The sequence below is a fragment of the Bufo bufo genome, chromosome 1 (assembly GCF_905171765.1).
Source record: "Bufo bufo chromosome 1, aBufBuf1.1, whole genome shotgun sequence".
NCBI lineage: Eukaryota > Metazoa > Chordata > Amphibia > Anura > Bufonidae > Bufo > Bufo bufo.
In genome coordinates, this window is record NC_053389.1 from 221031899 (window position 1) to 221047886 (window position 15988).

General features: G+C 45.3%; 1 protein-coding gene across 1 annotated transcript in view; it reads left to right on the top strand.

Annotated features, from left to right (window-relative positions):
* The first annotated feature begins 2133 nt into the window (after positions 1 to 2133).
* LOC121003617 (solute carrier organic anion transporter family member 1B3-like) overlaps positions 2134 to 15988 on the top strand; it is a 186394-nt gene continuing 172539 nt past the window's right edge. The window contains exon 1 of the mRNA XM_040435466.1: positions 2134 to 2264. Within this exon, the coding sequence (XP_040291400.1) occupies positions 2148 to 2264 (117 nt within the window). The 5' untranslated portion in view covers positions 2134 to 2147. The remainder of the gene's footprint in view (positions 2265 to 15988) is intronic.

The window sequence follows — 15988 nt, forward strand, 5'->3', positions numbered from 1 at the left end:
ATACAATGTAATGCAGATCAATGATATTCCGCCCCGTATGAACTCTAGAAACCCATTATGCAGTCCCAAAGTTCCGGAACATTTAACCGCACAATAATCTCTATGCACAGTCCCAAAAATATATTGATCACCAAGGGCACCGGCATAGTCATTCCCCACAAGCTGGCCCACATAGCTTCTTAACTTGCAAGTTGTCATCCATTTGAGGCTGCAGGTTCTACCGATGGAGCTGTAGATTCCAGGCATTGCACAACCACGGTAGGTGTGTCAAAGAGATTAATTTCTCCGTTCTCTACTACTCGCAGCTTCGATGGGTATAGCATGGAATATGGCAACTGGCGTTCTCTCAGGTGTCGCTTCACCTCCACAAATTTCATTCTTTTCTTCTGTACTTCCGCTGAAAAATCAAGGAAGATTAATATTTTCCTGCCATCAATTATTAAATCTGTGTGGTCTCTGGCTCTACGCAATATAGTGTCTCTATCCTTGAAGAGCATCAGCTTGATCAGAACTGGCCTTGAAGGGGCCCCAGGTGTTGGAGAGTGGAAGGGCACCCTGTGGGCTCTTTCAATAGCAAATAGATTAGAGAGAGTGTCCTTTCCAAATTTCGCAGTGAGCCACTGCTTAAAAAAGACCACTGCATTTGTTCCCTCTGCTTTTTTAGGTATGCCCACAAGACGTATATTATTTCTACAGAGCCTATTTTCCAGGTCATCTGTCTGGCTCAGCAAATAGGAAACCTTGCGCACCACTTTTCCCAGATCTTTTCTGACATGAGGCACCTGATCTTCCAAGCAGCCGACCCGGTCTTCTACCTCATTAATTCTCTTAGAGACCTTCCTCAGATCTGTTCTAATAAAAGACATATTCTCTTGCAGGCTCCCCTTTTGTGTGTTTAGGGAAAGAAGCGCTTTGCTGCAGTTAGTAACTGCAGTGTAGATATCTTTAATGGTAAGCTCATTTTATGCCTTTGACTCTGCTGTGCTACATTCACTATCAGCTGCAGCCAGGTTAGGGGAGGCCTCCCTAGCAGCCCCAGATCCTCCATACTCTCCCTGCTGTTGGCATTAACAGAGGAGTCCAGCCAGGGCACAGTACTTCCTTTCTGCAGCGCATCAGGATCAGATGGGTCACTTGTAGGAGCTACTCTAGCTAATTGCTCCCGGCACGCCGCAACCTCCACTGCATTCACCAACGTGCTGGCGCCATCTTGCTTCGCCCGTACAGCAGGCCCGCTTTCCTTCCCCTCCTTGTCTTTCTTAGATGGCACATCATACTTTACTTTTTTTAGGCTGCCCAGTCTTCGGAACTCAGGGGCTCTCCTCAGGGGATCTTGTCACCCAAAAAACAGGCGGATGCAGGAGGATTAGGAGGATCGGAGTTCGAGAGAGCGAGGTACAGCGTCTGCTCACATTCCCGGCTAGGCCACGCCCCACTTGCCAAAGAAATTTATCAGTTAGACCCTGACAAGCCAGCCTCTACGAAGCCCAGAGGTCATCCTGGAAAAAGGGGAGTACTATCAGGATTTAAACCCAGAAACTCCTTTGTCCCAGGCAGTAGCTCATCTTACTGACCTACTGTCAATTCTGGACAGCTCCTTTCCTGAATCTAATGAACAGGTTCTTGATAGTTTTGCCTTGATTTCCTAATTAGTTCCACCATTGGACTTCCTATGTAAGCCAGGCCTTGCCACTTCCTCCTTGCCAGATTATTGTGCTTCCAGCCTCTAGTCCATCTAAAACTTGTTACCTCACTATGCTTCTGCCTCTTGCTACCACTATTACCATTCATCTGTTACCGAACTTAGACTCTTATTTTACTACACCTTGCTTCAGTAAACTCCAGCCATCTGAATTGTCACAGCCACTGAACTCCTAACTTGCTTTCCAGACCTTGACGATTCCACATATCAGGTGAGCAGTCGTGTTGATACTATTACAGGATGTGACTGAAGTATAAAACATGGCGTAAGCAGGATTGTTAGTGCAGCACTGGATGTGACTGGGGTATAAAACATAACTGGAGTATAAGAATTAATCTAACCATAGTATAGGTGCAACTGAGAGGATTAATAATATTATGTTGCACTTGTTTTTTCATGCTGATTATCACTTCATATTTATCGGTGTGTAGGATAATCGTGTAACATGGCGGTGGAGAAAGAAAACAGTGAGCTCAACGATCTAAACATCAGCACAATCGCCCAGGATGAGACTGCCCCAGCCCTCCAGAAGAAGAAAGTGTCCTGCTGTGCATCACTAAAGGTAACACCATCATTTTCATGGCTGGTTATTACAGGGGTGATAATAAAATAGTATACCCCTACTCACACCTGACCCTCTGAGGAATAAGACTTTACCCTTGGGTATGGCCTGAAGTTTGCAGGGGATAAGAGGATGAGGACAGAGCCAGGTGAAGGATGAAAAGTTCAAAGCTTTGATTTCTTGACTGAAAGTCACTATTTACTAGAAACTAATATATCAATGGAGAAACAGCAGGGGTCCCCTATCCCCACTTATATTCAATCTAGCCCTATAACCAGGGGAGTGACATAGAAGTTTCAAACTTATACACAGGCATATCAGTAAGGGAATGGTACTGTGAAGGTACTACTCTTTGCAGATCAGGGGCGTACATAGAAATCATTGGGCCCCATAGCAAGAATCTGAATTGGGCCCCTTAACCTCGCCCACTACCTTGGCCCATCCCACCTTCTGCCCTGGCTCCTCCCCTGCCACACCCCCATTTGCCAATAAAGAAATGTATACATGACCTACTGAGGACTCCAGCATAACGCAAACCGGACGGATCCGTTATGCAGGCCCTAGACTTCTATTATGACAGAATGAATAATGGAATGCCTATAAAGCTGCCTATAAAGGCATTCAGTTATGCATTCCGTCATGGAATTGCATTATGGTCCATGGTAACGGAATCCATAATGCAATTCACTATTTAACACCAAACGAAGCGTGAACGAATTTTAAAATATGAAATTTGCTCATCTCTAATTATGAACAGACTGGGGACGACTAATGCTGGTGGTTTTATTTGTATTTTTGAGGTGACAGGTTCCCTTTAACAGCAAGCAGAGTTCATGGGGGGGCGAGGGGGGGCACATTCCTGAGTCCTCTATGAGCCTACAGTACCGCCTACCCCTACAGGAACTCTGCTTGCTGCTGCCCTCAGAAAGTCCTATACATGAAGTTCTGGAACTGGAACGTTTTATACAGTCTCTATTAGCACTAGCGTAATTAGAAATGACTGGGCCCCACAGGGAATTTTTGAACGGGCCCCACAGGAAATTTTTGAATTGCCCCCCTCCCAGCTGTCTGGCACCTCTGACCAGTGTAGTGTCCCACTAGATAGGTGTGGGCACTACACAAGGGTCAATTGGTGTGCGTGTTACTTCTACTCACAAGGGACAGAAATGTTATATTTTATTATGCATTTAATGTATTTTCTAATGTGTTTTTATATGCAATGTTCCCCTGTGTAAATGCTTAGCAGGCCTAGTTGGGTGTAGTTAGACATCCCAGACACTAGAGGGAGATAGGGAGCCCCTAGTATAAATGTCCAGGCCTAGACAGGGAGAAGTAGTTCAGAGTCAGGAGTCTGTGGAGACAGAAGTCAGAAGGCACCAGCCAGAGATATGCTGAGGGCCTCCTCCTGACATGCAGCTTGATAGCCCTTGCTGCTAGCTATGACCAGGAGGCTAGTGAGGAACCCTAGCCTGCCTGTAGTCCAAGGGAGCCTCAGTTAGCTCCGAAGTCACCCCAGTAGAAGGACAGGACCTCCTGGGAGAAACCTGCAGTCATTCACAAGTCAAGTAAGGATATTTCCAGCCCAGATAAGTAACACTAATAGGCAGAGGAACTATAAAGCAAAGCAAGGATTAATACGGGAGGAAGATATATTTTACCAAGGATTTAAGCCACCATTTAGGCATCCGGGCCTTGGGATAAGAAACCAGACAGGAGTTCTAAAGGAACAGTGTACGCTATTTCTGAGGAAAGGTACAACCTGATTCTGAGTGTGTTGTGGATTTACCCTCTGAGTATCTTGCATGATCAATACTTGCCAACTTGTGGAATAAGCCTGCTTGTGAAGCTTGTGATCTAAAGGACTGTATAAACTATCTTGCTGTACAAAGTTGGACTGTTTAAGTAAAGCAACGTTTGGTTCACTATACCACCTGTGTACCTCACTTATTCCAACTATAAATCGGTGTGCCACCGTTACAGGCACTGGCGTCACGAATCCAAAAGGGACCTTGCCCCAGGCACTCAAAATACCTGTAACATCCAGGGCACCTCATCCACCATCAGGCCTGGTCCCTACATACCGAGTGTGCCCCAGAGGAACTGTGTCTACCTCTCCTTCACTGCCGCATGCCTGCCCAGGGTTCTCCTCCAATACAGTGAGCAACCCTTGATTGCCCATAACCGTGACCTCGCTTCGCTATACCCTGCAGGTCTGGCGTGCTGCACCAGCAGAGACACTTGACTTCCCCAATACAGTCCAATTATCGTCCAATAGACAAGTCATGGAAATATAGAAAGTATACTGTACTAACCAGAAGACCTTTATTCTTACTTTTACTGTCAAAATATCATACTACAGTATACATATATTTCCATGACTTGTCTTTTGGACGATAATTAGAATTTGGACTGTGTTAGGGAAGAAGTCAAATGTCTCTGCCGGTCAGAGGTGCCAAACAGCTGGGGGAGGGGGCCCGTTCAAAAATTTCCTGTGGGGCCCACTGCCCAGTCATTTCTAGTTACGCCAGTGCTAAGAGAGACTGTTATTAGTACAGACTGTTATTAGTACAGACATTTTTTTCATTAATGATCCCGGTTGCAAAGATAGTCCTACTGTGTGGACGGGCTGGCAGTGGCACAGGTCCGGACTGGCTGTGAGATGATGGTTTTGGGTGGCACTGGCATCTGTCGCGGCCGGCGGGCGGACAGCACAACTCACTCTAAAGTTCTTCCATGCTGGGTGCGCGCCTGCTGCCTGCACTGGCTGGGCCAATCAGCAGCAGGATCTTAACACACTGCTAATGCTGATTGGCCCAGTATGTGAAGCAGTGCAGGCGCAACAGACGCACAAGCCGAGGGAGCGCGGCTGGGTCCTAGAGAGCGCCCAGTCAATGAGAAGTCAGATCGGGGGGGGGGGGGGCGTGTATTATCGGCGGCGCTGGGAGCCAATTATAAGTGTGCAGACCGCCTCTGAGCCTGCAGTGACCGCAGTTGCAGGGGGCGGGGCCTTCCGAGCGCTCCGGGCCCCCCGGTGCTGCGGGCCCCATAGCAGTGGCGTACCCTGCCTCTATTGGCGGTACGCCACTGTTGCAGATGATCTTATCCTGTTCATTGATGGTCCACAATTATACAGTAGCTCCCAAAATTACTTGACTTTATAACCCACCTCGGGACGACATCGGATTACTGGATGAATGTAGTGAAAATTTAGTTATTAGAATTGGCTTAACCATAGGGACACAGAGAATGGGCATCCTTGGAATAGTTATAATCGACCGGTGTCTTCCCATATATCATATCTAGGGTTTAAAATGGGTGAAATCCCAAAGACATTATAGTCCCCCACAATAGGGAAGTTGGGAATTGACCTGATATTCCGGGGAAGAACATTCCAGAGAGTAGATGCAGCTGGAGAAAAGTCTAGAACAGGGGTGGAGAACCTTTTTGCTGCCGAGGGCCATTTGGATATTTGTAACATTGTTCGGGGGCCATACAAAATTCTCAACTTAATAATTTGACGGCTATATTTGGTCAAACATATAAGTGACTTAGGGGTAAGTTACAGAAATTGCACTTCAATTAAGAAAATCTAGAGCGCTGTATTTGTGCAGCACAAAATGGCACCTGCACTATATATTACAAATAGTACAGGTGCCATTTTGACCACATATAGCAGTCTAATATTTAAGTTGAGAATGTTATGTATTTAGTTCTTTATTTGGCATTAATGGCAGCCAAGCTAGACCCAGAGTGGTCCAGAGAGAGGTTCACCCAGCTTTCACTCTCCCTGCCACTGTCCCTGCCTCTTTCATCACAACTGTCCCTTCCTTTGTCCGTTTCTCAGCCTCAGATCTGACCCCCACCTCAGCCTCAATTCAGCCTCCTATCAGATACTCCAACCTACATTAGCCTCAGATAAGACCCTCATCAGACCCCCAACCTCAGATCAGACCCCCAGCCTCAGATCAGACCCTCAATAGCCCCCAACCTCAGATCAGACCCCTAGCCTCAGATCAAACCCCCCAGCCTCAGATCAGCCCACACCAGACCCCTCAGCCTCAGATCAGACCCCCAATTTACCCCCACAGCCTCATATCAGAACCCCCAGCCTCAGATCAGACCCCCCAGCCTCAGATCAGACCCCATCAGACCTCCGAGCTTCAGATCAGACCCCCAATAGGCCCCCCAAGCCTCAGATCAGATCCCTATCAGACCCCCCAGCCTCAGATCAGCCCCATCAGACCCCCCCAAGCCTCTGGTCAGCCCTCATCAGACCCCCCCAGCCTAAGATTAGACCCAGATCAGACCCTCCCCACCCTCAGATCAGCCCCAATCAGACCTCAGATCAGACATTTAAAATAAATAAAAAAAGAAACTTACCTCTCCAGCTCCGGATGGCGCTGCCACTTGGGAGATCCACTTACCCTCCCTGGTCTTCTTCCTGCCGTGCTGTACTGTCACCTGATAGCACACAGCGTCAGGTCATAGTGCACGTCTACGTGCACAACGTCCTGACACTGTATGTGTCAGGACACAGCGTGGGGCCGGAAGAAGACCAGGGAAGGTAAGTACAGCTAGCAATGTGCCTCCCGCATGCTAATGACCGCTTCCATAATGGAGGTACGACGCCCGGGATTCCTTAAAGGGAAAGTGTTTTTCGTGACGCCAGTTGCATTTCAGCAATGAGGGAATGAATCCCCTTATGTAGAAGGTGTAGGAATGCCAGAGTGGTGTAAGGGTTGCCTATAATGTCCCTGTAGGTGTGGCTTTATGTGTCTCTTATTGTAATCCTAGGAACTTCTTCCTGGCTTCAAGCTTACTTAGCTTGGCTTTTAGGGAGAGCTCAGTTCCACAGGGACGGACGTCTGTTTTCTGTATGAGTAGGATGTCTTACAAACAGGTTTCCCTCTCTGTAATAACCAGAGAACCAACAAGTGTGCGAAAAGCGCTAATTCCTGGCTCTTTTTGTGAGTATTGAGTACCCTAATACCAAAGAAAGCATGGGGGTGTCTTCACTCTGTAATCCCACCACGATGCAATGAAACACAAATAGAAATGCAAATAGAAGGGTGGCTTTATCCTGTATTCCCTTTCAACACCAAGGTCTAATGATGCTTTACGCTTTGTCACCTTGATGACTATACAAGTAGCTGAACATTTACGTCCAGATGGATTACACCCAAGAGTGCTTAAAGAGCTCCGTTCAGTCATTGCTGTGCATTTGTTTATAATTTTTAAGGATTCTCTAGGGACTGGTACAGTGCCAAGTGATCGGCGCAAGGCAAATGTGGTGCCCATATTCAAAAAAGGATCAAGGTCCTCCACAGGCAATTATAGACCAGTTAGTTTAACTTCTGTTGTGGGAAAAATGTTTGAAGGAATCTTAAGGGACTATATACAGGATTATGTGACTATAAATAAAATTATAAGTGATAACCAGCATGGGTTTACCAAGGACAGAAGTTGTCAGACTAAACCTGATTTGTTTTTATGAGGAGGTGAGTAGTAGCCTGGACAGAGGAGCGGCTGTGGATGTAGTGTTTCTGAATTTTGCAAAGGCTTTTGATACTGTTCCTCATAGACGCTTAATAAGTAAAGTAAGGTCTATTGGCTTGGAAAGTATAGTTTGTAATTGGATTGAAAACTGGCTGAAGGACCGTGTCCAGAGAGTTGTGGTCAATGATTCCTATTCAGAATGGTCCAAGGTTATAAGTCGTGTACCCCAAGGTTCAGTGCTGGGCCCTTTATTATTTAATTTATTTATTAATGATATTGGGGATGGGATTAATAGCACCATATCTATTTTTGCAGATGACACTAAACTGTGTAGAACTGTATGGTCTATGGAAGAGGTCCACAAACTACAAGCTGGCTTGAACACTGAGTGATTAGTAATCAACTTGGCAAATTATGTTCAATGTGGACAAATGTAAAGTTATGCATCTTGGTAGTAATAATCTCTGTGCTTCATATGTCCTAGGTGATGTAGCACTGGAAGAGTCACTTATAGAGAAGGATTTGGGTGTCCTTGTGGATGGTAGATTAAATTATAGTATACAATGTCAATCAGCTGCTTATAAGGCCACCGGGATATTGTCATGCATTAAACGAGGCATGGACTCGCGGGGCAGGGATGTAATACTACCACTTTACAAAGCACTGGTGCGGCCTCATCTGGAATACGCAGTCCAGTTCTGGGCACCAGTACATAGAAAAGATGCACTGCAACTGGAAAAAGTACAGAGGAGAGCGACTAAAACGATAAGGGGCATGAAGGGTCTTAGTTATGAAGAAAGATTAAAATAATTGAATTTATTAAGTCTTGAGAAGAGACGTCTAAGGGGGGACATGATTAACCTGTACAAGTATATAAATGGGCCATACAAAAAATACGGCGAAAAGCTGTTCCATGTAAAATGTGCTTAAAAGACAAGGGTGCACTGCCTCCGACTGAAGAAGAAAAAGTTCAGTCTACAGAAGCGTCAAAGCTTCTTTACTGTAAGAACTGTGAATCTGTGGAATAAACTTCCTCAGGACGTGGTCACAGCAGGAACAGTGGACAGTTTCAAAAAGGGTTTAGACGAATTCTTAAAAGTAAAAAACATAAATGCTTATGAAAACGTGTAGAAATCTCACTTCCTTCTGGGATTCGCGTCCCCACATATCCCTTGGTTGAACTTGATGGACGTTTGTCTTTTTTCAACCGTATTAACTATGTACAGTTTCAAAAAAAAGTATGTGAACCCTTTGGAATGATATGAATTTCTGAACAAATTGGTCATAAAATTTGATCTGATCTTCATCTAAGTCACAACAATAGACAATCACAGTCTGCTTAAACTAATAACACACAAATAATTAAATATTACAATGTTTTTATTGAACCCACCATGTAAACATTCACAGTGCAGGTGGAAAAAGTATGTGAACCCTTGGATTTAATAACTGGTTGAACCTCCTTTGGCAGCAATAACTTAAACCAAATGTTTCCTATAGTTGCAGATCAGACGTGCACAACGGTCAGGAGTAATTCTTGACCATTACTCTTTACAGAACTGTTTCAGTTCAGCAATATTCTTGGGATGTCTGGTGTGAAACGCTTTCTTGAGGTCATGCCACAGCATCTCAAATCTAAATGATTGAGGTCAGGACTCTGACTGGGCCACTCCAGAAGGCGTATTTTCTTCTGTTTAAGCCATTCTGTTGTTTATTTACTTCTATGCTTTGGGTCATTGTCCTGTTGAAACACCCATCTTCTGTTGAGCTTCAGCTGGTGGACAGATGGCCTTAAGTTCTCCTGCAAAATGTCTTGATAAACTTGGGAATTCATTTTTCCTTCGATGATAGCAATGCGTCCAGGCCCTGACGCAGCAAAGCAGCCCAAACCATGATGCCCCCACCACCATACTTCACAGTTGGGATGAGGTTTTGATGTTGGTGTGCTGTGCCTCTTTTTTTCCACACATAGTGTTGTGTGTTTCTTCCAAACAACTCAACTTTGGATTCATCTGTCCACAGAATATTTTGCCAGTACTGCTGTGGAACATCCAGGTGCTCTTGTGCAAACTGTAAACGTGCAGCAATGTTTTTTTTGGACAGCAGTGGCTTCCTCTGTGGTGGGTATCCTCCCATGAAATCCATTCTTGTTTAGTGTTTTATGTATCGTAGATTAGTTAACAGGGATGTTAGCATATGCCAAAGACTTTTGTAAGTCTTTAGCTAACACTCTAGGATTCTTCTTCACCTCATTGAGCAGTCTGCGCTGTGCTCTTGCAGTCATCTTTACAGGACAGCCACTCCTAGGGAGAGTAGCAGCAGTGCTGAACTTTCTTCATTTATAGACAATTTGTCTTACCGTGACTGATGAACAGCAAGGCTTTTGGAGATACTTTTATAACCCTTTCCAGCTTTATGCAAGTCAACAATTCTTAATTGTAGGTCTTCTGAGAGCTCTTTTGTGCGAGGCATCATTCACATCAGGCAATGCTTCTTGTGAAAAGCAAACCCAGAACTGGTGTGTGTTTTTTATAGGGAAGGGCAGCTGTAAAAAACACCTCCAATCTCATCTCATTGAGTGGACTCCAGTTGGCTGACACCTCACTCCAATTAGCTCTTGGAGATGTCATTAGTCTAGGGGCTCACATACTTTTTCCACCTGCACTGTGAATGTTTACATGGTGTATTCAATAAAAACATGGTAGCATTTAATTCTTTGTGTGTTACTAGATTAAGCAGACTGTGATTGTCTATTGTTGTGACTTAGATAAAGATCAGATCACATTTTATGACCAATTTGTGCAAAAATCCATATCTTTCCAAAGGGTTCACATACTTTTTCTTGCAACTGTAACTATGTAACTATGTCCATAAGGTGGCGCGCAAGGACCTAGGACACAGACAAATAGGAGGCGAAACCGGAAACAATACAGAACCATTAGTACTTTTACGTCTTCAGAGGCAGTCCATAGGAGTAATGAAGTAAAGACACTAACTATCTGACTAGCAATATAAAGTCCAGGGTCCATTTAGAGTGCAAAAAAAGGTCACATTGTTGTACCCAAAAAAGAATACACACAATGGGCAATATTCTTGAACGTTGCTTTAACTTTAAAACATTAGTGTCAAAATATCACGATAGCGATCACAAAGAGCTCAGGTATACGTTTGAGTCTATTCTTTGGGTGCAGGCTTGTAACGTTGCAAAATGAGAACATATAATGCAAAAAGTTATTTGTAATCCACATGAGGTAGAAAAACTGATATTTGTAATCCACATGAGGCATGGTTGATGGTTGGGGTCTAGGAAGTCAAGGCACAGAAAGGCGAATGCAAAACAAAACAGTCAAAGTATAACCACAAAACAAGGCGAAAGTTTCTCAAGATGTGTCCAGGGCTTGGCTCCTATTGTTTCGGTAGCTAAATACTGGTTTCATAGAATTCCCAATAACGGGCAGGTAGTTTACCTTTAGGACCTCCGCAAGGGCAGTTCCTAGTCTCCAGGGGTAGAGGTAGAGTCTGAGACGTGTGAAGGAGGATCAGCTGGATTTGGTTCTATACAGGGAGTGCAGAATTATTAGGCAAGTTGTATTTTTGAGGATTAATTTTATTATTGAACAACAACCATGTTCTCAATGAACCCAAAAAACTCATTAATATCAAAGCTGAATATTTTTGGAAGTAGTTTTTAGTTTGTTTTTAGTTTTAGCTATTTTAGGGGGATATCTGTGTGTGCAGGTGACTATTACTGTGCATAATTATTAGGCAACGTAACAAAAAACAAATATATACCCATTTCAATTATTTATTTTTACCAGTGAAACCAATATAACATCTCAACATTCACAAATATACATTTCTGACATTCAAAAACAAAAACAAATCAGTGACCAATATAGCCACCTTTCTTTGCAAGGACACTCAAAAGCCTGCCATCCATGGATTCTGTCAGTGTTTTGATCTGTTCACCATCAACATTGCATGCAGCAGCAACCACAGCCTCCCAGACACTGTTCAGAGAGGTGTACTGTTTTCCCTCCTTGTAAATCTCACATTTGATGATGGACCACAGGTTTTCAATGGGGTTCAGATCAGGTGAACAAGGAGGCCATGTCATTAGATTTTCTTCTTTTATACCCTTTCTTGCCAGCCACGCTGTGGAGTACTTGGACGCGTGTAATGGAGCATTGTCCTGCATGAAAATCATGTTTTTCTTGAAGGATGCAGACTTCTTCCTGTACCACTGCATGAAGAAGGTGTCTTCCAGAAACTGGCAGTAGGACTGGGAGTTGAGCTTGACTCCATCCTCAACCCGAAAAGGCCCCACAAGCTCATCTTTGATGATACCAGCCCAAACCAGTACTCCACCTCCACCTTGCTGGTGTCTGAGTCGGACTGGAGCTCTCTGCCCTTTACCAATCCAGCCACGGGCCCATCCATCTGGCCCATCAAGACTCACTCTCATTTCATCAGTCCATAAAACCTTAGAAAAATCAGTCTTGAGATATTTCTTGGCCCAGTCTTGACGTTTCAGCTTGTGTGTCTTGTTCAGTGGTGGTCGTCTTTCAGCCTTTCTTACCTTGGCCATGTCTCTGAGTATTGCACACCTTGTGCTTTTGGGCACTCCAGTGATGTTGCAGCTCTGAAATATGGCCAAACTGGTGGCAAGTGGCATCTTGGCAGCTGCACGCTTGACTTTTCTCAGTTCATGGGCAGTTACTTTGCGCCTTGGTTTTTCCACACGCTTCTTGCGACCCTGTTGACTATTTTGAATGAAACGCTTGATTGTTCGATGATCACGCTTCAGAAGCTTTGCAATTTTAAGAGTGCTGCATCCCTCTGCAAGATATCTCACTATTTTTTACTTTTCTGAGCCTGTCAAGTCCTTCTTTTAACCCATTTTGCCAAAGGAAAGGAAGTTGTCTAATAATTATGCACACCTAATATAGGGTGTTGATGTCATTAGACCACACCCCTTCTCATTACAGAGATGCACATCACCTAATATGCTTAATTGGTAGTAGGCTTTCGAGCCTATACAGCTTGGAGTAAGACAACATGCATAAAGAGGATGATGTGGTCAAAATACTCATTTGCCTAATAATTCTGCACGCAGTGTAGATGCAGGGGTTTCAGTAACTGGCGCCAGGACTCGGATTTGAGGTTGGAGTAACCACTGAAGGGGGTCAAGCATGGAAGGAAATTCTGTTAGAGTTTAACTTTCTGAAGACAATGGCAGTTCGGGTGCCTTATTCACTTTTCTTGACTGCTCCTGAGCAGGTTCCTACAGGAATTTTTTGAGCCTGTTTCGGTGTACTCGCTGAGTACCTTATCCGCTTTCTGGCTCTCATAGACCTCCGTTAAGGGGACAGCCACTACTGTGTATAGTTCGCGTTCCCAACGACTATCCAGCTTGCTTACTGAGTGATTGACCTTGTCTCCTGCTTGTAAGGGCTCAGCATGTGCATGCAGATCAAAGTCCTGTTTTTGTTTTTGCTGTGCCTTCTCTATTTTAGAGTCCACTATTTCTCTGGCATCCTCTAGGTGCTTCTGATGCTCTTTGATCCACTCAGAGTGGGGAAGGAGTGGTTCAGAGTCCGGCACGGGATGTCGAGGGCGAGGTCTGCAGGTAAACGGCCCTGTCTTCCGAACATGAGAGAGTATGGGTTGTACCCAGTAGCGTAGCGTGGGTTGCCAGCACCCGGGGCAAGCCAAGTATTGCGCCCCCCCCCCAACCTGTGACCACGCCCCTTTTACAAATAATGCAGTAGATGTCACCTGCAGTCCTATGTAACACCACAGATAACACAGTGCTAACTTTCTGAGTACAAATAATGTAGTAGATGGGTGTGAGGCCCCAGAATTTAGAACACGACCAGTGTGACCTGAAGTCTGGGGCCAGGCTTCGGCAGTGTGGCCCAAAATCTATAGCCACCCCCCTAAAACAGATATTTGGATGGACATAACATACATTGCTATGAAATATACAGGAGAATACCGCACCATACCTGTTTCATCCAGTGACATCTCCTGTGATGTAGACTTCCTCAGCGTCTTCATTCGGAGATAGGACCGTCATGATAACTTCTTTCAGCCGCGCCTCGTCTCTGTAAAGTTTCACCGAAAATTTCTTTGATTTCTCACTGTACTATCATCCTCAGATAACAGACCTCCCCCTGTATTGCTCATAACTATAATGCCCTCTGTATAATTATAATATGTAATGGCCACTCTGTATTATTTCCACCTCTGTATTATTATTATTAGTATTATTAATATTATAATGGCCCCCTCTGTAGTATTATAGTAATAATTATGCCCCCCTTCAGCCCCCCCAGCATACAGTCCCATGTAAGATACAACCTTCCCCGTGCCTTCAGCCCCTTCAGCATACAGTCCCATGTAAGACACATCACTTCCTTGCCTTCATGCCTTCCAGCATACAGTCCCAGGTAAGATGCATCACTTCCCTGCCTTCAGCCTCTCCAGCATACAGTCTCATGTAAAATACATCACCCCCCGCCTTCAGCCCCTCCAACATACAGTCCCATATAAATAATATCACACTCCCTCTCTTTGCCGTCTGCCTTCAGTCCCTTCAGCATACAGTCCCATGTAAGATACATCACACCCTGCCTTCCAGCCCTTCTTGCAAACAGTCCCATGTAAAATGCATCACTTCCCCTGCCTTCAGCCCCTCCAGCATACAGTCCCATGTAAAATGCATCACTCCCCCTGCCTTCAGCTCCTCAAGCATACAGTCCCATGTAAGATACATCACTTTCCTGCCTTCAGCCCCTCTAGCATATAGTCCCATGTAAGATACAAACCCCCCCCCCGCCTTCAGCCCCTCCAGCATTCAGCCCCATGTAAGACATATCACTTCCCTGCCTTAGCCCCTTCAGCATACAGTCCCATGTAAAATACATTACTCCATGCCCCCCTTCAGCCCCTCCAGCATACAGTCCCATGTAAGATACAACCTTCCCCGTGCCTTCAGCCCCTCCTGCATACAGTCCCATGTAAGACACATCATTTCCCTGCCTTCATGCCTTCCAGCATACAGTCCCAGGTAAGATGCATCACTTCCCTGCCTCCAGCCTCTCCAGCATACAGTCTCATGTAAAATACATCACCCCCCGCCTTCAGCCCCTCCAACATACAGTCCCATATAAATAATATCACACTCCCTCTCTTTGCCGCCTGCCTTCAGCCCCTTCAGCATACAGTCCCATGTAAGATACATCACACCCTGCCTTCCAGCCCTTCTTGCAAACAGTCCCATGTAAAATGCATCACTCCCCCTGCCTTCAGCCCCTCCAGCATACAGTCCCATGTAAAATGCATCACTCCCCCTGCCTTCAGCTCCTCAAGCATACAGTCCCATGTAAGATACATCACTTTCCTGCCTTCAGCCCCTCTAGCATATAGTCCCATGTAAGATACAAACCCCCCCACCTTCAGCCCCTCCAGCATTCAGCCCCATGTAAGACATATCACTTCCCTGCCTTAGCCCCTTCAGCATACAGTCCCATGTAAAATACATTACTCCCTGCCTTCAGCCCCTCCAACATACAGTCCCATGTAAAATACAAAACTCCCCCTGCCTTCAGCCCCTCCAGCATACAGCCCATGTAAATAATATCACCCTCCCTCTCTTCGCTGATGGCCTTCAGCCCCTCCAGCATACAGCCCATGTAAATAATATCACCCTCCCTCTCTTCGCTGATGGCCTTCAGCCCCTCCAGCATACAGTCCCATAAGATACATCACTCCCCTTGCCTTCCAGCCCTTCTTGCAAACAGTCCCATGTAAAATTCACCACTCTTCCTGGCTTCAGCCCCTCCAGCATATAGTCCCATGTAAAATAATATCACTCCCCTGCCTTCAGCCCCTTCAGCATACAGTCCCATGTAAATATTATCACCCCCACTACCCTCTCTTCAGACCCCTCTAACATACAGTCTCCAGTACAAAGATTTTTCCTCCTCCATTCAGCCCCTGCAAAAATCCCCCCAATTAAACATACCAGTCAATATTCTCCTCCATACACTGACCTGAAGTCTCTGCTCCTCTCTACAACAACGAGACTCCGCCTCTTCCCCTGACATCATACATCCTAGGAGCAACTCCATTCTAGTCAATATGGTTACTCTACTGCCTCATAGGCTTCAGGCCACTAGCCTGAAGCCTATGAGGAAGAACGGAGGGGACGGGGGGAGCCATAG